At 42.5% G+C, this 21982-nt stretch overlaps 1 protein-coding gene across 1 annotated transcript in view; it reads left to right on the forward strand.

The window, feature by feature from the left end:
• The window catches only part of HMCN1 (hemicentin 1), a 166877-nt gene that overhangs the window by 61651 nt on the left and 83244 nt on the right, over nt 1-21982 (forward strand). The window contains exons 12-29 of the mRNA XM_040072701.1: nt 2484-2625; nt 3021-3148; nt 3820-3933; nt 4574-4732; nt 5386-5580; nt 6303-6401; nt 7767-7894; nt 9513-9657; nt 10890-11002; nt 12116-12275; nt 13030-13204; nt 15440-15567; nt 16845-17117; nt 17997-18092; nt 18475-18669; nt 19617-19747; nt 20372-20519; nt 20987-21113. Of these exons, the coding sequence (XP_039928635.1) occupies nt 2484-2625; nt 3021-3148; nt 3820-3933; nt 4574-4732; nt 5386-5580; nt 6303-6401; nt 7767-7894; nt 9513-9657; nt 10890-11002; nt 12116-12275; nt 13030-13204; nt 15440-15567; nt 16845-17117; nt 17997-18092; nt 18475-18669; nt 19617-19747; nt 20372-20519; nt 20987-21113 (2656 nt within the window). The remainder of the gene's footprint in view (nt 1-2483; nt 2626-3020; nt 3149-3819; nt 3934-4573; nt 4733-5385; nt 5581-6302; nt 6402-7766; nt 7895-9512; nt 9658-10889; nt 11003-12115; nt 12276-13029; nt 13205-15439; nt 15568-16844; nt 17118-17996; nt 18093-18474; nt 18670-19616; nt 19748-20371; nt 20520-20986; nt 21114-21982) is intronic.

A 21982-nucleotide genomic window follows, 5' to 3' on the forward strand; every position in this document is an offset into this window, starting at 1 on the left:
TGATGCTAAAGGCTTTTGTTTATCCCTCTTGAATGTTTTGATCGGTCTTTACGCTGTGCAACTCTGGTCTCAGATGGCTGTACAAACAGGAACCTTTGTCACAGCTTTTCTGTTCGTGTGCAGCTTTTCTTCTGCACATCTTTAATTTGGCTTGTGAATAAAAACATACAATTGAATTGAATATTAATTCATAGTATCCTAGAATGGACCATAAAGCACATCTCATTCCATGGGCAGCGACACCTTCCACTAGCCTAGGTTGCTCCAAGCCCCGTCCAGCCTGGCCTTGGACACTTCCAGGGATCCAGGGCTAGCCACAACTTCTCTGGACACCCTGTGCCAGGGCCTCTCCACCCTCACAGGGAAGAATTCCTTCCCAGTATCCTATCTGACCCTGCCCTCTGGCAGTGGGAAGCCATTACCCTTTTTTCCTGTCCCTCCAGGCCCTTGTCCCAAGTCCCTTTGCAGCTCTCCTGGAACCACTTTAGGCACTGGAAGGGGCTCAAGGTCTCCCTGGAGCCTTTTCTTCTCCAAGTGAACACTCCCAGCTCTCCCAGCCTGTCTCCATTGCAGGGGGGCTCCATCCCTGGTAGCATCTCCATGGCCTCCTCTGGACTCACTCCATCAGCTCCACATCCTTCTGATGTTGGAGGCCCAGAGCTGGAGGCAGCTCTGCGGGTGTCGTCTCTTGAGAAGCTTTACCCGTGATCTGTGTTGTTTAAAAGGTTTCATTGTGCAGCCTTGAATGAGATGGACGCTGTAAGGAGCTTGTTGTTCTCATTTCACCTACAAATCTTCACCTCTGAGATACAGAGAACAAAGCAAAGGAAATTAAATGGACCTGACATATGCTAAAGCCCTTTTTGTGTGCCTGCCTGGTCCCTGGCATTTGGGCAAGAAAACAAGATGGTTAATTGGTGGCAAATGGGGCTTCACTGATTTTAGTCAATATCTTGATTATTACAGCTGTATATATTGACTTTTTTCTAATAATTTTATTACAAATATAAGTTAAAATTTCTTTCATCTTCTACTCACGTAATAATATCATGTGAATATACTGGCATGGACAATAGTGTGTTGCCAAAGCATGATGTGTAATTGCCATCAGACCCAGTTTCCTAATCCAAGCAGGAGAGGAGACCTTCCTGTGACCAGAGCATGCAGAATTATCCCCAGCATCTCTTGGCAGGATTTCAAACCAGATAAAAATAGTTGAGCCAGCTGTACACATCATGAATCACTTGGAGACAGTCCTGTAACATGGAGTAATTTTTGGCCCCTTCCTGCCCACTTGTGCTCTGTGCTGGCTCTTACACACACTGTTCCTTAGCAGCCACTGAAATGTGTCAAGTGTCACCTGGGCCGGTGAGATGTGGTAATTTCCACTGGAGCCGAGAAAGAAGGGCTGTGCAGAGCAGCCCTAGATGTGAGGTACTTCTGTGTTCACGTGTACAGCTTCTTGGACTCTCATGAACAGGAGAGTTGGGTTTAGGCTTTTGTCCTGGGTTTTTCCAGGAATTCATATCAATACAGAGTGGTGAGAAAAAGGCAAAGCTGCAAACATGAAGATTGGTACTACTTATTTCATAGTAGCCAGTTTCACATCTCAACTAACTTTTTATCCATGGGTGTGGATCTCCCTGCCACTCTCTGTAAGACAAAGTCATGCATACCATAGAAAGTGTCTGTTGCCCAAGTGAACTGCTTTGGTGGTTATTTTTTACTGAGAAAATCCATCTGAGGATTATGGAATCGCATAATGGTTTGTGTTGGAGACACCTTAAAGCCCATTCACTGCCACCCTCTGCTGTGGGCAGGGTCACTTTACACTATCCCAAGTTGCTCCAAGCCCTGTCCAAGCTGGCCTTGGACACTTTGAGGGATGGGGAGTCCACAACCTCTCTGGGTTCAAAATCAATGAATTCTATTGAGTTCACAGTTGTGTTTCTAGTGAAAACACTCCTGAAATCCATAGCATCCTTTACAATTGTTAACATGCAGATTCACTTCTCTTCCACTTGTGTGTCTGCACACATATTGTGACTTTCATTCTTATCCCTCAGGTTGCATTCTGACAATTGACCCACATGAAAGTTTGTGGGCTTCAGTGTCCAGTAGTCTGAATAAATTTCACAGAATCACAGAATGGTGTGTGTTGGAAGGGACCTTAAAGCTCATTTTGTTCTGACCCCTGCCATGGGCAGAGATATCTTCCACATTGCTCATTGTCTGGTGTTTGTCAAAATTGGCTCTGTTGCTGCTTTTTTAACCCCATCTCTGGAGCGCTAATACCTGAATTCTCACCTAATGCCTGTTATAAAGGTGGTTTAGTCTGAGACTAATGGACTGTGCCAGTGGAAACAAATGGGCTCTGACCTTCAATGGGTTGCTTTCTCACCATGGAGCTGTTTGAAAATGGGAATGAAGTTCTTATCATAACCTGTGTTTTCTAACAAGATGTTTTTAATTTCTTTTGGTAGAACCTCCAAGGCTTGTAATTTCACCCAGGAACCAGACTTTTACAGAAGGTTCTGAAGTGTCCATCAGGTGTTCTGCCACGGGTTACCCAAAGCCAACAGTTGTGTGGATGCTCAACGATATGTTTATAATTGGCTCCAGCAGGTGGGACTTGACGTTGTCTCCATTTATTTTAATATCACATGTGAGAAAGAAAGTTTGAATAGTGCCAAAATAATTCTCCTGCTTCAACAGGAGTCTGTGAGTTTTGGAAATAGTACCTCAGTCTTTACTTCAATAACTCTTTAATTGCAATTACCTCATCTCTAACAGAGAAACACTTCAGTTTTCTTTTCTTGTTTTTTTTTTACAGGATTAATTTATGTATTTTTTACAAATGCAGTGCTAGATATAAAAGTACTAATAGTGTTTTTCAAGAGGAAAAAACTCTAGAAACACCTATTTATAGACCATCTGTTCATGCTACCATGGCTGCTTGGAGTGTGGATATAACCATCATTCTTTCTAATCATTTTACTTGGTCCTGTATGTGTTCCCAGGTACAGAATGACCCCAGAAGGCACCTTAATCATAAGAAAGGCAATTCCCAGAGATGCAGGAATTTATGGTTGTTTGGCAAGTAACTCAGCTGGGACTGAGAAACAGACATCCACCCTCACGTACATTGGTAAGCAAAAAAACCATGCAGTGAAATTTAAAAAATAAACTAATTCATCATCAGGGAGGAGGAACTCTTAAAATTTGAACCCTGCAGAACATACTGCAAGAAATTTCAAAAACCTCAGAAAATATGTTGAACAGCTCACAAATGTCCCTTTTGTTTCCTGTTCAAACCTGAGTAGTATTGTTAGGTAGTATTTGGAGCTTGATGCTCTTTCTAAAAAGAAAGCTTTTTAGATTAAAAAACCTTTTTTAGGTTAAAAAAAATCCTAAAATAGGGTCTTACTATGGGATAGGCTGGGAAACCTGATTTTGTTTCTGTATCAAAATACTGTGTTAAAATATTGATAGCAGAGTATTAAACTGTTTCGTGATCAACCAGCTGGAGGAGAGTGACTCTTCATGTTTGTGCTTTCTGATTGTACTTAATTTTGTACTTTTTCTGATTTTGTCCTTATATTTCTTGTACATTCTGCATGTGATTCTGATGCTCTGGACCAAGCTTTACTTCTCTTTGTCTCCCAGCATTTATCTTTGACTTCTAAGTCTGTTTGACTTTTACTGTAAGCATTCTTCCATATAACAAGAGAAAATCAGAGTGTTTCATGGTTTATATCTTAAAAATTACCTATGCTTTGGGTGAAGAGCTCATTTTTTTTCTGTCTTGTTTCTATTTAGAGGCCCCAACATTGACCGTAGTTCAGAGTGAAATTCTGGTTGGTCTTGGAGACACGACTGTTATGGAGTGTAAAACAACTGGAATCCCACCCCCTCAAGTGAAATGGTTTAAAGGTGTGCTCATTGCTTGATGATTGAGTCATTTATTTAGCAGCAGTATTTAGAACAGTGATCTGAAAGTGCCTTCATTTCTTTCAAGAGCATTATGTTGTACTCAGCCAGTGGCAGACCTGTGAAATTCTCTAAATCTAGAAGAAGTGGCATTGATCTCCAGGGCATAAATTCCTGCTTCTATTTAAATATGGTGAATTAACACACTGTAGCATAATTAATAATAATAGTAAAACAAAGCTAAACCTTCTGCCTGCTTAAATAAGGTGTGTTCTTTCAGAAAATGTTTAGCCGTATGCTACAAAAATCACAAAACATTTTTCTGTAGCCTTTATTGTTCTGTTTTCATGTAGCCTCTAATTAGGGAAGGAGAAATACAGGCTGACACACTGTCCTAATACTGATCTCTGCTGAAAGGTACTTGGGTTTGTGTTGGACTTGTGGAATCAATAAATTAAAAAGGATGTATTTGATGTAGTAATGAACTTTTCCTCTCAGCTGAGTGGGAGTCAGAGCTCTCATCTGCTGAATTCATACAGCTACATTGTGAACTAACTCAAACTTGGATACTGTTTTTTTGGGATAATTTTGATAAATATATTTGATATAAACACTTATATTGCCTTTTTCTATCTGGACTTAGGTGATTTAGAGTTGAGGGCATCAGCATTTCTCATTATTGATATTCACCGGGGTCTTTTGAAGATCCAGGAAACACAAGACCTGGATGCCGGTGACTACACGTGCGTGGCCACCAACGAGGCAGGGAGAGCTGCTGGCAAGATAAATCTGGATGTTGGCTGTAAGTAGTTAAAACCTGCATGGGGCGCACTCAGATTGCAGAGTTTCTATACTGGTCAGGGGAGTGGTGCCTTGGCTCCCTGAACCTTTCTAACAGATCTCTGTGTGTGCTGGGAGCACCTTTTGGTGGTGTTGGCTAAGCAGTTTTCTTGTCCCAGTTGGACTCCAGCTTGGAATCACTGAATGGTTTGGGTTGGAAGGGACCTTAAAGCCCATCTGTTTCCAGTCCAGTCTTACTTCTTTTGCAAAGTATAGAAGTTATGGGGAGGGAGAGAGGCACAGGATGAGGAAGCTGTTCAAACCTCAACCTAATAAAATTCTCAAAAAGAGAATTAATTACACAAACTTGCATTACTGTGTGAGGTTATTGTGATTTAGGCATTCCTCTCCTCTTCCTAATTCTTTCCATCTGACTGCGGCCTGACACATTCCATCTTATTAAATGTTCCTGTCAGGCACATCTCTTTCTGAATGAATGGCGTTGTTTGCAGAAGGCAAGGAATTTAGCAGCACTGATACTTAAGGTGTTTCTAGAGTTGGGAACGTTAGAAGAAAACCTGCTCACAGTGGGACATAAACTGAGGTCATTGCTGGCGTTAGAGAACGGGATTGCTGTGTTACAATGCTCACTTTCTGTGTGTGCTCTCTCCCCAGCTCCCCCCGTTTTCACACAGGAGCCAGGTGACGAATCCGCGGATCTGGGCTCCAATGTGACGCTTCTGTGCTACGTGCAGGGCTACCCTGAGCCCAGGGTCACGTGGAGGAGGCTGGATGGGGCTCCCCTCTTCTCCCGGCCCTTCGCACTCAGCTCCAGCAGCCAGCTCAGGACAGGCGCTCTGGCCATCCAGAGTAGGTAGACACAACCTTCAAAGAACAGAATTCCACAAGGAGCTTGGGCATTTGTAAAGCATTTGGGTTACTACGTGACTCTATTAAATTAATTATGTAAAAAGACTGGATTTTTATCACAGATTGTGTTGGTGATACAGACATGCAGTTAATTTTGCTATGAGCTTGAGAATTCAGTTGTGTTTGGTCACTGGCTTCACTCTTCTTCATGCAAATTATTATATCTTTGTTCAAATACACATGGGCTATGGTCTCTGATTCTGAGAAGCCATGAGAAGCCATGAATTTTCATTTTTGGTGGGGTGGTTATTTTTTTGTGTGGGGGTTTTTTTTGTTTTTTTTTTTTTTTTTTTTTGGTTTTTTTTTTTTTTTTTTTTTTTTTAAGCAGAGAATTGGTTCCAAACTCAGTGTTTTAGATCTGTCCTAATTTGGGTAATAATCAAAAACTTTGTAAGTGGTTTGTGATGTTGATTATTTTGGAGCATTTCAGTCACTCTTATGCTAAGCGATATTATTCTGTTTTCTTAGTTGACTTTTAATTTCTCTTTATATTTTCATTGCTTCTGTACTTGGTGACTGGTGGAAAGGAATACTCTGTTTCAAGCTGAGTGTTTGAAGGTGGGAGAGACAAGGACGCAGTGTCCATGTGGAGAGGGAGGAGCAAACTGCCCATGTATCATTTCATTTCAAATGCTGCAGTCAGCTCTCTTCTCCCCCTGTAGATCTGTGGGTCAGCGATGAGGGGACTTATGTCTGTGAGGCTGAGAACCAGTTTGGAAGGATTCAGTCCCGTCCAGCCACAGTCACGGTGACAGGACTGGGTAAGAGCAGTGCATGGCAGTGGGAGCTGTTGGTGTTTGGGCAGCACACAGGATGCCTGAGGGTTATGTCCATATGTGCTGACCTGTGTGTTGTATTTATGTATCATCCATACAAAGGAAACAGTGACGTGGAATATTGTAATTTATTTCAGTGGATTTTGCTTGTTAGAATATTTTTTTGACTGGCTGCACTAACTGGAATTAGTTCCACCTGCACTTTTAGCTTGGATCTTAAAGAAGTGGTTTATCCTGTTTTTTTTTTCTTATTCCTAAGTAAATTTATTGAGGAATCAAAAATGACCATAATGATGAATGCTAATGATGGGGTTCCTGCCATTTAATTAATTAAAAAAAAAAAAAAAAGGCAGCAATTAACATGGTTTTGTCAGTACTGAGATAGGTGGGAAGGAATCTTAGTGATGCAAGAAGGCAATAAATGTCTTACCTTGACCATAGAATCCCACAATGGTTTGGTTTGGAAGGGACCTTACAGCCCATCCAGTCCCACCCCCTGCCATGGGCAGGGACACCTTCCACTAGCCCAGCTTGCTCCAAGCCCCATCCAGCCTGGCCTTGGACACTTCCAGGGATCCAGGGGCAGCCACAGCTTCTCTGGGCACCCTGTGCCAGGGTATCACCACCCTCTCAGGGAACAATTCCTTCCCAATATCCATCTAACCCTACTCTCTTTCAAATATCCATGCTGTTATCTCAGTTTGACATCTGACAATTAAAGGAAAATTAGTGCAATGGAATGTGTACATTTACATGAGGGTGAGAACAGAGCCTCTCTGCCATCAAAGAAACCATTTGTTAACTTCAAACTTACTGCAAGAGCAGTAATAACTGGTAGTGTTTGATAGACATGGTTTCACCTGTTTAAAAGTATTATTTAATGCTCAGTGCTTAATTTCTCAGCCTTGTGCCCAGGCATGGGCTTTTCACAGAATGTGCAGATTTTCTGCTGGGCTGTGACTTCGCTTCTGATCCTTCACAATTTTATGCCCACTGGAAATTACAATTTACTTTTTGTCCTCTCCAAACCTACTACTTCTGTTCTTCGGTATTTTGCCCAAGTAAGGAAAAATGAAACGTCAACATGGTGCCAGGGGGCCGTGAGTTCCCAGAGAAACCCTTGATTGGGTCCAGTTTCAGCTGGACAGCATCTTCCATTTGCTGCCATTCCTTAGGCTAAGGATCATTGTTCATGTATTTCCCCAGCTTTCCATGCCTCCTGTGCTATCCCACCCCTACATTTGTTTTTCTTTTTTTCATGTCTTCTATTTAATAATAATTTAACTTAGTACTTTCCATGAATATATAAAAATTCCTAGTAATTTCTTCTTGTTCTTCCTTTTGTTCAAGTCACTCCTCTGATTGGAGCAAGTCCTGCCACAGCCAATGTCATTGAGGGCCAGCAGCTCACTTTGCCTTGTGTTCTGCTCGCTGGGAACCCCATTCCAGACAGGAGGTGGATTAAAAACAATGTGGTGGTAAGACTGCTTTGTTTCCTGTGAGATTTATTGGCAGAGGAAAGCTACAACTGACATCTCAAGGCATGATAACAGCTTGTTTTAATTTACAAAAGTTAATGTGATCACTGCCCGTGCCAGGAAACTTCTGACCCTGATTAGAACAGATGAGGGAATAGAAGATGGCAGTGGGGGATGTGGAGGTCTCGAAAATAACTTGGAACCAAAGTATTTGTGAATTATCCTTTTATCTTCTATTTTGCTTGCTTTCAAAGGAGTTTTATGCATTTTTGTAGCTTGTGAATTTCAGCCTTGGACTCTGAATATGGCAATGCTAGTGGAATATACCTACTCAAATGACAAAAGTGGGTTTTTTAGAATAAAGGTACCAGAAAATTTCTGTAGATTTAGGATGTTTTAATGTCTTACCTTTTCCTGTTGCTGATGGGCTGAGGTAAATACCAGTATCCCTGTTCCATATCCTCCTTTCCTGGTGGTGCTCTACTCAGAGCATGAATGAATGAATCCCATGGGATCATACCATGGCCAACTTATACCTCCTGCAGACACAACTAGATGATCTTTATGTCCCCTTCTAACCCAGACCACTCGGAGGTTCTAGAAGGGTGCTGTATGCACCACACCTGAGTTGGTTGTGTGAATGAAAATTTCTGACTTTACCCTATGAAGTCGCTTTTTATCTTTGTTGCTAATTCCTCACTAAGACCCTTTCTGCCCAACTGGAATTAAAATACTGTAGCAAAATGCCTAATTTATTGTCACAAAGCAGAACCTGGTACTACTTGATGCTTGTTCAGGTTTCCTGCTCAGCTTAGATGTGTCTAGGAATCACTGGCTTTTCCTTAGGCTGTGCAAAGAGCACAGGCTGTAAGCTCTGTGAGAAATACTGGCAGGATCCTCCTTGTTGAGCTGCTAATTCCTCTCTCTAGTAGTGCTGGTTTCCTGTCATTGTAAACTGCTGGGAAAAGCTGTGCTCCAAGGAAAGTGTTGGAGTAAGTTATATTTAGAGAAGAATTCAGCTGCTTCTGAGTGTGACTGGAACAGATTTGCTTTCTAACAACCCTTTATGAGGGAGGGCTGTGCTGCCAAGCTCAGCGTGTTTGATGTTGCTGTAGGATATATAACTCTTCATGAGTTACTCCTTGGTGAAAGTAAAATTCTCTTTCACAATGGTTTGCTTCAGAGCTGATCTGTTTGATGGATATGGAAGTCAGAAGGTTTTGGTAACTGTAAAGGAAAATAGTCTACTTGTAGAAGAAAAACAAGTCATTGCACTTACCAATTACTGGAATAACCAATAAAAATACAGTGAAATAATTGCCCTGGATTTGGGTTTGCTTCATTAAAAGCAGGAGTTGCAGCACGGGATGTGCTGTGGCAGAGCAGAGCGGCTCTTGCAGTTCTTACTCTCGCTCCAGCAGTAAATACGAGGTGCTGCTAAAACTCTTATGTAAAATTAGCTTTGTACGAAAGATGGAAAGTAGGAAAAGCTCTAGTAAAGCTCTCCAGGAACGCATAATTTTTAACAGTGTGCCATGGTCAAGTAAAGCCACACCGCACCCCAAAGCGAACGTTGTGAGTATTTTCCCAGTGAAAGGCTCCGTCTCTCCTTTGGCAGCTGGTTCCCAATCCGTACGTGAGCGTGCGCAGCGACGGGAGCCTGCACCTGGAGCGGGTTCGGCTGCAGGACGGGGGGGATTACACCTGCATGGCCAGCAGCGTGGCGGGCACCAGCAACAGCACCACCACCGTCCACGTGTTCGGTGAGCAGCAGGCCTGGCCTTCGTGCTGGGCGCCAGCAAGGGCAGCGCTGAGCACGGCAGCTTTCGCGGCTTTGCTGCACTGACGCCACCCGCCTGCGTTCCCTCTTCTGTCGCGGCGCTTCTCTGTAAAGGAACACAGGGGAGATTGGATCCGCTGCCAGGGAGGAGCCGAGTGATGGAGGCTGTTTTTCAAGTAAAATGGAATAAAACTGTTTTGTGCTCACAAAAGATCCTCATTCAAAGGCGGGGCTGTGCAATTTTCATCTGGTTTAATTAACAAACGGGTGCAAGTGGGAGTTTACTGGAAAACTGTGAGAAGTGCTCTCTGAATGTTTCATAACTGGGGTAAGGAAGCACACTCGTGGGAGAATTAGGATGAAAGAAAATGAGTTATGAGTTTGGTAAAAGTCATAATTTGTTTGTTGTTTTTGGTGTCGTCCCCATTCTCCTCCCCCTTATTTTTTCTCTTTAATTAAAACCTACCAAAAACTGCACCGACAGCAAGACAAAGCGTTAGCACTCTGGTAACCCATCTGTGTTTCAGCTGAGCGTATTTGTGTTAACTCTGTGAGGCCACAATCACTTTATGGTTTCTCACGTGTTAAATTTTCTACATGTTTAATTAATCATGGGAGACTTATTTTAAGCTTTGCTGAAGATGCTGAAACCTCCTTTTAAATAAAGAATGACTATAAATTTTTAGTACAGGCAAGTACTCATAAGATCTTCCACATCAACACTAGTTTTTTGAATGTTTCAGAGCTTGAGAACAAAAAGGAATATCTTTCTGTGTTTAGAATTATCTAGGTTTTGGTATGACACCCTTAAATCTTACCTTATTTTTCTGTTAATTCAAAGGCAGCTCAACTGAGTGAGAGAATTCAGGTTTTTGTTATATCCTGTTACTGATTTTGAGAGGCAAAGCCTAAAATGTCAAGGGATAATATGACAAAGCTTTTCTGAAATAATTTCAGTCAGTGAATACCTGCAGTTAGTTTAAAACCACGTGTACATAATGCAGTGACGAGCCTATGGCTGGTAGATTCTGTAGTGAACAGGGATTTATTCTGTCCTGAAAGGCTGGAAAGTGGCTCCTTAGGGTTACAGAAGAGGCCAAAAGGTCCCAAACCCTGCTTGCCTGTAGGAAGCAGTAATCGAATATGAGGATTTTATTGTAATAGTTGTGCCATGTTGAAATGTGTTGTGCATGTCTGTAATATTTGTGTTTGTAGTCCGGCCTGTCATTCAGCACGGACAGCAGATATTCAGCACCATCGAAGGGATCCCAGTGACACTGCCCTGCAAAGCAAGTGGAGTTCCCAAGCCATCCATTGTCTGGTCCAAGGTAATCCCTCACCTTTGAGCTGTTCATAAAAACTATATTCAAAGAACATGGCCCAAAACTCCAGTTGTGAGGGACCTGGAAATCTCTCTTTCAGAGCTGCTTTTGTTTCTTAGAGCAGAACTTTTGGCCGTGGTCCTGCCACAGCTCAATGTTCTATTCTTTGGCAGGGCTTAGGTTATCGCTGTATCTTTATGGGTTTTACACTTTAGAAATTGTTCCTGTTCCTGTTGTGAGTTGATAATTCGAGTTTGGGCAGCCTGCCACAGACTGAGAGTTCATTTTTCTTGTGGAGCTCTGACTTTTTTCTGAGGAAAGTGTATTTAATAATGGCATTGTGAGGTTAACCCATGACTTTTCAGTCATGGCCTTGACAAGAAGTGCACTGAAGAGGACCTCAGCCTTTGGGGGAATTTGTCTTAAAGCCAGTTTGCTTGGGTTTTTTCCTCCATGAACAGGATAATTTCTCGTAGTAACAGTTATTTGGGGTATCAATATCAGTTAGAGCTCACATGATGTGGTGTGAAGGCACTTTTGGGCCTCAGAAGTTGTGCAGGTGTAACTGACTGAGACCTTGGAAACAGCTTTGTTTGAAAGAAGGAATAGAACATGGTTTACTGGTGGTTTGCTAGGGAAGAGAACATGGGAGGATTTCTTTTTCTTTATTTTATCACCTATTCAGCTACAGACAAGGAGGAGACAGCTGACTGAAAACAAGTTTGTATAGTATATACAAGATTTATTTTGACAACAGAAATCAATGTCAAAATTAGCTCAGTTGAAATCTTGATTATTATTCTTGACTATTATTTTTTAAATTTTCTTTTAAGACTTTGGGTCTGTAAAATATAGCAAACTTTCTGCATAAGAATCCCAGTGCTTCTGTTCTCGTTACTGCTTAGAAAGTGATACTCAAGGACTGTGAAAAGTTAATTGCAGTTAATTAGTTTGTATAAATAGAATTTTAGGGCCAAGTTTCTTAGCTAATGTAAAATACTTTGTCCATCTCAGCCTTGAAAAAAATAAAAGCAGCTTTTATTGAATTAAATAATTGTAATTTGCTTTATTTTGGAAAATCCAGGCACTGTAGGACTTATATTACTGTTCTTTCCACAGAAAGGAGAGGTAATCCTTCCCAGCGACATGAGGTTCTCGGCAGGCTCGGATGGAAGCCTGTATGTGGTGTCCCCAGGGGGAGAAGAGAGCGGGGAATACGTGTGCACTGCCACCAATGCTGCTGGCTATGCCACCAGGAAGGTGCAGCTGACTGTCTATGGTGGGTGTCACCTCAGCTCAGCTGCAGTGTCCGTGTCACCCATCCAGTGCTTTGGGAGCTAGACACACCCAGGGCATGTGGGATGGGAACTTTTGTCTAGTTAGTGCTTTTGGATCCCCAAACCAGGCAGTTTTATACATGGCTGATCCCCAAAGACCTGTCCTTCAGCCATTGTAATTCCCTTAAAGCCTCCTTACCCCTCTTACCTCGAGTTTGTGGACCTTGGGCTGTGCGTAGTTTCAGCTTTGTGGAAGTGGATAGGAAGCATCTGTACAGGAGTAGAATTTCCTGCTGAGACAAGAATGAAGATCCCTTAATCCCACCAGTCCCAAGACTTCCTGTCATCATCAATCCAGCGTTATTAAAAGTCGGTTCAGGTGTAGGTGTGCTTTGCAAGGCTCTTCTGGCTTGGAGTTACTGTGGCTGTATTGTAACAGTTCAGGGAGTGGTTGCTAGTTACCTATGCAGTACAGAGCTCAGCACACAGAGGAATTACAGCAATCTGTTGTGTCCATCTTTTTGAATGGATAGTCCAGGGTTTCTGGTATTGTGGTGTTCCCTCTGGGCATCAGCCAGTGTCCAAGCTACGGGCACTGTACATCAGCACAGCAGTGATTTACCTCTGTTGCAGACATGTCATTAAAACAGGATTCTAATGTTTTATGCCTGATTAAAAAAAGAGATGTTGTATGGTGTTACATTTCTACAAATAATGTATATTCATTGCAGCTTCTTAATGTGTTCCATTTTATAGTGAAACCTAGAGTGTCCAGGCCTGGAGACCAGCAAGGAAGTGCACATGATAAACCCATAGAGGTCTCAGTAACTGCAGGGGAAGATGTCACACTTCCATGTGAAGTGAGGAGCTTGCCACCCCCTATAATTACCTGGGCCAAAGAAATGCAGCTCATATCTCCATTCTCTCCAAGGTAACAATGTTTGATGAAAACAAAAGAAAAGTGAATTTGCCTCTAAACTGTCAGGATTTTGGAAGGGTGGGTGACTTGCCACAGGATCACTCAGAGGGTTTTACTTTGTTCTGCCTAACCTGTTGTATTGGGTCTTGAAAGTCACTTTCCCAAGCCTGCTAAGCCTGTGCATGGTTGTACAGCTCCCATTCCAGCATGTGCTTATATCCAATCTCAGGAGGATAGGAGGAAAGAGATCCTGGGTGTTTGTACTGTGGTGGTGCCCAGAGACCCACGTAATCTGTGCATGATTATAATTGTTCAAAAACTGTGTTTCTTTTCTTATGTACTTCACATTTATGCTCAGGGAAGCACTGTCTGTGATTTACATGAAGCCTGGCCTGCAAGTAGGATACAGATGATGATGATGATGACGATAAATGTTTGGGTGTGCTGACAAGTGTGTGTTGCTTGCTGTGTTTTGGATCCAAAAACTCACCAGAGACTTTTGAATATGTGAAATCAGCTTTAAACACTTCTAAAATGTAAATACTTGTAAAGCTGACGGCTTTATAGAATGAAGAGCTGGGGACTGTGTTGGACAGTGTTGGAGTTCTCCCTTGTTATTTAATGTGGCACAGAATAACAGGAGAGATGAGCTGGTGACTCCGTTGGAGTGCCAGGTACTGTCACAGGCTGTGCTGCTGCTTTCTGCTCCTCAGGGTCCCTCAGAAGTGCCAGGCACCAGCTGTGTCCATTAAACAGGGAATGGCAAGGCTGACCACATGCACAGTGTGCTTTCTGGTGTCTCCCAGTGATCCTGTGGACAGAATCAGCCAGTGTCTGAGCTAAGGAATTGCCCTGGAGATCCTCTTTCCCTTGTGGCCAAACCTGCACCTTGGAGCATTCCAGGGAGCCTGTGACAGCCTCAGCAGATCTTTGGCCTCCATGTCTGCTGGAGGAGGCTCGTGTGCAGGGATTTGGCTTGTTGTCAGTAATCCATGAGGGATTTTCTGCTGTGTCCTGTGAGCGTGTTGCATGCACAAACAGATCTGCATTCTTGGTCTCTTACTTGTCCTCATTTTACCTCAGGAGACACTGATAAATTAGGGTACATGCTCATGGCTGTTGTGGTGAGATCCAAGTTGTCCAGAGGAACAGAAGTCCAGCTCAGCCCATTCCATAAAATTGTTTACAGATGTCAGCAAAAGTTACAGATTAGTCCAAACAGAACTGTTTGAGACCACCCAAAGATCCTGTTAGAAATGCGAACAGTAAACAAAGGGAGAGGGAAATCAGATATGAAGGAACTTTTATCAGAAAGCAAAAGTAATTACTGGACAAAATCGAGGAGGAGAAATTGCCTCAGAAATTTGTCTTCTGGGCTTATTAAAAAAGTGCCAAAAAGTTTGGAAAGATAAAGGCAGCAGAGGAGGAATTGTAGTATCAGACACATTTTACACTGGAGAAAATACATTTCACTTTCCTTCCATTCATCTCTCTAGTCATTACAATCTCCAAATTCACCATTTATGTCCTTATGATAACATTGTCCTAATTAGGGCCACAGAAAGGAAGACAGATGATCCCACCAATTCTGGATGTTATCTTGAGTTAAGCCAGGCTTGAATTTCTTCTTGTCAATCCTTAGCTGTCATTTTTTCTTCCCTCCTCACTTATTTTCCCTGTCTCTATTACCTTTGGCTCCTACAGAAGATTTTGGCTTGGGTGGCTAAAGTAGCTTCTGGTGTTACAGATCTGAGATCAGAACTGTAGGAGAACTTAACACTGTGTAGTTAATTATTTAATGGCAATTCCTAAAAACACCAGAACTGGCAGTTTTGAATCAAAATCCTGTCTTCCATCTTGAATCAATGTAACATCTATTTTTTTGCCAGGATGAAGCTGTCATAAAAGTTTTAACTTTCTGACCCTGCTGACCTGAGCTGAGCAAAAAATTTTAACAAGGGGTGAAGAGCTCCATTTCTCTGCCTCTCCCATTTTACTAAGTCCTATAAATACCTAGAACCAAATTTTGTAATTTGGATCTTAAAATGTAGGTATTAGCTGTGTATTCTGAATGTAGGGGCTCCATAAAGAGTTAGGAAGAAAAAAAGATCAAATATAAATCATAGTTGCATAATATGGTCAGAGTGGTGTTATTTTAGCTCATAGGAATCGTTAGCAGTGAATATGGAGAGGTCATTCACCTCTCCTTACATGTTTATACAGTTTATCTGCTTCTTCTTTTTGCAGACACACTTTCCTCCCCTCAGGGTCACTGAAGATCAGCAAGACCCAAGTCTCAGACAGTGGAATGTATATCTGTGTCGCTACAAACATTGCTGGGAACGTGACTCAGTCAGTGAAGCTCAGTGTACATGGTGAGTTGGAACTCCGGGGTTCATCATCTGCGAGTTTCCACATGGAACTGAGCATCTTTAAAAGATTTTCAAATTTTTTTTACTAGCTGACATTAAATCCTCTCAACTACCATTCTTTCAGGTTGTATTATCTTCATATGTGAATTACTGATTTTGTGGAAAGGAAATACTGTACAAACACACACAAATACATAGATATGTGTAAAGGTGTCCAGTGGCTCCAGCCAGGACCTGTGTCCCTCTCCTTACCTTTGTCTCATGTCACTCCTTTGTCTCTCTCCTGCTCTCCCCATACTGGGGCCCAACCACCATCTCTTAAGCACTCACACAATGTCAAGTCTGGAAAAATGTCACTTGTTATTGTTTCAGGTATTTTTAAAAATTTTTTTATTGCCAGTGATCCTTAGGGAAAAAACCCAAAAAACAATGTGGCAAAAGACTTAACGGTGGATTTATATTATTCTGTAGGACCAGTGAAATCACTTCCAGTCATATTTTATCTCCCTTGTCTGAACTTGTGTTTGGAAACATACAAAGATCAGGGATTAGGGAAAGGAAATTAAAATGCCAAAAAGAAAATGAGATTAACTCTATCATAAAATCTCCTGAATTGTTTTGTGTAATAAGGAGCCAGTACCCACAGCTCTTCCAGTCAGAATATGACACTGCTCATGGGAGTCGTGCTGTGTGACTTGTTCAAATAAATTCATCACCAGGGTATCTCCCATCCTATTCTGTGCAGAGAACAGAGTGCAGGGCTGCTTTTGTAGTCATCTGAGGGCATTTGATTTCAGTAAATAAAGAACATTTTCTAAAATTATAAAAATAGAAAAGAATTTCATAGGATCATAAAATGGTTTGAGTTGAAAGAGACTTTAAAAGGTCACCAGTGCCACCCCCTGCCATGGGCTCCTACTATCCCAGGGTGTCCCAAGCCCCATCCAGCTTGGCCTTGGACCCTTCCAAGGATCCAGGGGCAGCCACAGCTTCCCTGGGCACTCTGTGCCAGGGCCTCTTCACCCTGACCATAAAATTTTCTTCCTTATACCTGGTCTGAATCTCCCCTCTCTTAGTTTAAAATAGCTCCCCCTTGTCCTGTCCCTCCATCCCTTGTTCCAAGTCCCTCTCCAGCTCTCCTGGAGCCCCTCTAGGCACTGGAAAGTGCTCTATGGTCTCCCTGGAACCTTTTCTTCACCAGGCTGAACACTCTCAGCCTTAAGAATGATCCTGTACCTTGTTTCTTTCACATTTCTGTGCACTAAACTTGTCTTCCTCAGTTCCTCCAAGGATCCAGCGTGGACCTCGAGTTCTGAAAGTGCAGGCTGGGCAGAGAGTGGAGCTTCCCTGCAGTGCCCAGGGCGTCCCTGCCCCATCGGTCTCTTGGTTCCGAGGTACAAGTGCTGTGCCCACAGACGGGGGGAAGTTCCTGCAGAGCCCGGATGGAGCTCTGGGCATCAGCAGCGTCCAGCTCCCTGATGCTGGCATCTACACCTGTGTGGCCACCAACAGTGCGGGCAGTGACACAGCGGAGGTCACCGTACAAGTGCAAGGTACATGCCTGGGGCCACGCTCCTGCCCTGGCCTGGGCTGGCAGGGACTCCCTGCCGGTGGTGTGGGGTTGGGGCCTTGCAGGGCAGGGCTTTCTCTCACCCACTGTTACGTGATGCAAAAGCCACATCTGGTTTAGATGTTATGTTCTGATGGTAATTGAGGAGAATTAGAATGAGCAAATAGTCTTTGGAGAGGTTGCAGGAATTAAAAAAAAGAAGCATGCACACACTCTCTATATATATATTTAAATTTAAAAATGGTGTTGAAATGGTGAAAGGGTAAGTGGTCACTGTGCCAATTTAAATGCGTAGTATATCTCCTCACCTGTGGGGCTGACAGATAGCAATGGAGCATGACTGACTTAAGCTAAGCAAGAGCTGTTTCTTCTTCGCAGAAGTCTAAAGGCAACATTCTGATCCTTTGGATTAGAGATGCTGAGAAACACTTCTTACAGACAACAAAGAACTCTCAGTAACTTTATTTAATTATAAAAAAATATTCTTCATATAGTCTCAGTCTGCACAGGAGTTTAAAATGAGACTTGAGAACAAAGGATAGCAGTAGCACTAGAATGTGTGGTGTGGGGAAAAAACAGTGTTTTTCAGATTGTGCAGAAACATTGGCTTCAAAATAAATATAGCAAGATTTGAAGAGAAGTGTTTTCTGTGAAGTTTGAAAGAGTCTTTGTACTGCTTACTTCCTAAATATTCCCACTGAAATGGAAACTACTTTTGTAGTATCGATTCTGGTCAATGTAAAGAGGTTTGTTGGAATGTGACCCTGTGTGAATGAGAGAGACTTTGTGTTATGTATTGTCAAACTGTATTTTACATTTGGAGCAGAGATCAAGCAGTTTTTTGGGTCTAATTTTCTTTCAGAGCCTCCCACTATTGAGGACCTGGACCCTCCATTCAACAGCCCCTTCCAAGAAAGAGTGGCCAACCAGCGCATCGCGTTCCCATGCCCTGCAAAAGGTGAGTGTCTTGGTTACCCGTGGTAGTGACAGAAGGATCTTTTTCTGCTGACCATTGCAAGTTACAACGCTGCTGTAAAAATGTCCAATCCACACAGAATTTTCCATTTATGCTTTACATGGAAAAATTCGAACTAACAGTGATTTAAATTACCACTGTGTGTGGAAGTCCTGTGGAAAGTCATTGCTAGCCAGCAAGGATTTGTGAATGTTTAGGATGAAGATTTTAAATGTTAAAATCATCCTGTAACAGCTGGGGCTTCCTCTTGGAAGCTCCTGGCCTCCCTGTGTGTTGTCCTTCCAGCAAGCAGCAGGAGTTGTTTGAATCAATCTTGTTCTGAGCTGAGCGAAGCCTTTGTGGCCGTTTCCCCTTTTCCTTGCAGGCACTCCCAAGCCTGCCATCAAATGGCTGCGGAATGGGCGGGAGCTGACCGGGGCTGAGCCGGGGCTCTCGGTGCTGGAGGATGGGACCCTGCTGGTCATAGCTGCCCTCACGCCCTCGGACAGTGGGGACTATGTCTGCGTGGCGGCCAACGAGGCTGGGAGCACGCAGAGGAGATACAGCCTGAAAGTCCATGGTAAATGCATACAGCCCTTGGGGAGCTGGCTTGGAGAAGTATCTTCTGTTTTCTTCTTGCACATTGCATGGCCCAAATCTGCCCTTTTGCTGGTAAATTATAAAATCTGAGTACTTTCTATTTTTCTGACACTCTCTCTAGTTTTTCTTTTCCCCTGTTTTTCTGTTCTCCGTGACTTTATCCACAAACCATCTTCATTTTGCTTAAGGATCCAGGTACATCTTCTTGGTAGAAACTTCAGTTCTACTTGAAGATTTTAATGTGAATAACAAACAAAGCTTTGTGCTGTAGAAGTTACAGATTGAGGGCTAGGTCTGCATTTCAAATGAGAGAAGAGTTATCAGAATGAAGAGAAACTAGGAGATTTCTAGTTGCTGATACTCTTCTTCTTCCAGAATCCTAGACAGGAAATAAAAACCCTACAGACTGCTGTTACTCCAGCCTTGTTCACTTCCCATGACAGTTAGTTCTAATTAGCTGGCTCCTCAGTAGGGTTGGAACTTTATAGTCCACCAGTTTAAGGCCATTCTCTTTGCATTCTTAGTGGGACAAATGATAGATGGGCTTCTTGGGCATGACTGGACCAGTGAAGAGGAAGGATGACTCTGGAATAGGCTTTCTTCATATGCTAAACAAATAACACTAGATTTCAAGGTTAAATTTTAGATTAATTTTAAGATTATTCTCTTAAAATGTTGATGGTGCTTGTGTTTGAGTGAATTTCTCTGGGAGTCTCTTAATGAGCAAGAGAACACTGTTTTTGGCAAAGAGAAGAAAAGACACAGAGAGAGATGTCCAGAGCCTAAAGACAAATGGAAATGTTGAGAAGGGAACAAGAAGGGTTTGAGAAATTTTGATTTATAGTGGTGCTTGACTGATGGGAGCGAAGGAAGGGGGAAATAACTGGAATAGGAAGACTTAAATCATAATGTTGAGCTTTCTTGCAGTTCCTCCTGAAATTAGAGATCAAGATAAGGTGACAAATACATCTGTGGTTGTTCATCACCCTGTAAGTCTCTTCTGTGAAGTAACTGCTAACCCCTTTCCAGTCATCTCCTGGTATAAGGATGATATCCAGGTATGTGGGATTAATCTAACTGTGGACTTTTGGGGGCTTGGTATGAGAATTCATTCCAAAGAAATACAAGTAAATGCCTTTATGTATATTTAAGTGCTCTAAGAACATTCCCCACAAAAAGGCAGCTAAATATGTCTCATCTATTAATTCTGTAAGTCAAATGTAAACTCTTTATTTTCAATATTCCCTTAGGAACTGGCCTTGGCAATCCCCCAGTATTGTAGATACCAATGCATGCAGAGGGGACCAATATTGCCATTTTTTTTCATTCTACAGATGGAGAAATAAGAGCTTTTGGAGGTGAATTGACTTCATCAGGATTATCCTTAAGTCCTCTGTTTCCACTTGTAGCTGATAAGTGGTAGTATAAGATGAGGAGAGGTCCCTTTATGCACTCTTGGGACTGCCCATTGCTGCTGGTTGGAGTTTCTCCACTCCCTGCCCTAGGCTGAGCTAGAAACCATATTGAATTCATTGCAGCAGGGCAAGAGATTAGTGCTGAAACTGAAAGGGGAAACAGATTATCCTTCCACTAAAACTACCATTTTCTTATAAAAATCCAGCTGTGATACTTGGCTGCTGTAGCTTGGATCACATAAGGCTAATGTCTCGGGTTCCTCTAAGGTTGTGGAAAGCAGCGCTCTTCAGATTTTGCACAATGGGAAGATACTGAAGCTCCTGAAAGCTACTACTGAGGATGCAGGACAGTATTCATGCAAAGCCATAAACGTGGCAGGAAGTTCTGAGAAGCTGTTTAACCTCCATATACTTGGTTAGTTCCATGGCTTTGGGGATGATTTTTGTTTGGTTTGGGTTTTAGTTGGTGATTGGTAAAACAGCTGATATTTAAGACCCCAATACATTTCAACTCATTATAAACAGGTTCTTCCGCTCACTGCCCATGAATTATTGTATGCTGAAGCACTGAGTTCTTAAACTTTTGCCATTCTTGTAGCAATACAGACAAAATATTGCTTTAGATTTCTGGGCTTTGGTGCTTTGTTTTGTATTTTGGGTGTGCAATGTGACATTGGGTGTTCCCAGGTACAGTTCACCAGTGCAGGTGTGGAAGTGCTTGTCACGATAGACAGGTTATTGTGCTCTGCAGAATTCCCTCTGCAGGGAACAATAAAAGTGTTTCAAGGGAATAGTAAGATCCACTGCTGCAGTCCCATCAGTCACAGGGCACAGATTCCCTGGCTAAATACCAGTCCTGCCGTAATGTTTGTCTTTTTAAAGTTCCACCAAGCATAATAGGTGCCAATACGCCTGGTGAAGTGGCAGTCATCCTCAACCATGAAATCCATCTGGAATGCAGAGCCAAAGGCTTCCCTGTTCCTGACATTCACTGGTTTAAGGATGGCAAGTGAGTATATTGCAGCTTTTGTGATTTATGTCAGGCTCTTCCTCCCCTAGAGCAGAGAGGAAGGAGGTGCAGTGTTTAACTACTTAGTGTTAACTTAGTGTCATCAGAATTTGGGGTGATGTGAGGTGGTAAATTCTTTAATCAAAACTTAACATCCCACTTTTCTTTCTGAACTGACCCATTATTGGCACTTGCAGAGCAGATTTTGGGGTTTTGAAATGAGATGATCGTTGAAGCAAGATAAGCAGAACCATTTCTTTGAGTTTATTCTGTGAGTTATTCTACCTGGATTATTTTACACATGTCATTAGTTAAAATGCAGTTGTTTAGCTGAGATGATTTTTTCACTGGTAGACAGAACTCATATCAGATGTTTTGCTGGCTAGTGCCTTGTGCAGTTCTGCACATATACGTTAAAGGTTTGAGAGGTTATATCAACATATATATAGTAAAGGCTTGAAAACATTTATAGCCTGCATGTTTTCCATTCCACATCCCATCTTCCAGGAAAGCACGCCAGGAGAAGAATTCTTAAATATTAGCTGAAAACCCAGCTGGCCCGGGTGTTTTTGGTCTTTAACCATGTAATTCAGTGTAGGCGCTGGTCAGGACTCACTGATACTCTGCTGTTACAATTCCTTACTCTTTGCTATGGGTATGTTGTTCCTGTGTAGTAGTCGACGTTTTGTTACCAGCAAAGGCCTGGCGTGATAAATAAAGTAGGAGAAGGAGCTGAGGTCAGGCATGCAACTCTGGCTCTGATGCTGGCATCTTGGAGGTCTGAGAAAAGTACTTTTTGTGGTTTGATTTCTTTTAGAAGTTAGGAGTAGAGCTAATCATAATGGCTTGTCACTGCGTGATAGTTCTTG

Source organism: Hirundo rustica, chromosome 9 (genome assembly GCF_015227805.2).
Source record: "Hirundo rustica isolate bHirRus1 chromosome 9, bHirRus1.pri.v3, whole genome shotgun sequence".
Lineage (NCBI taxonomy): Eukaryota > Metazoa > Chordata > Aves > Passeriformes > Hirundinidae > Hirundo > Hirundo rustica.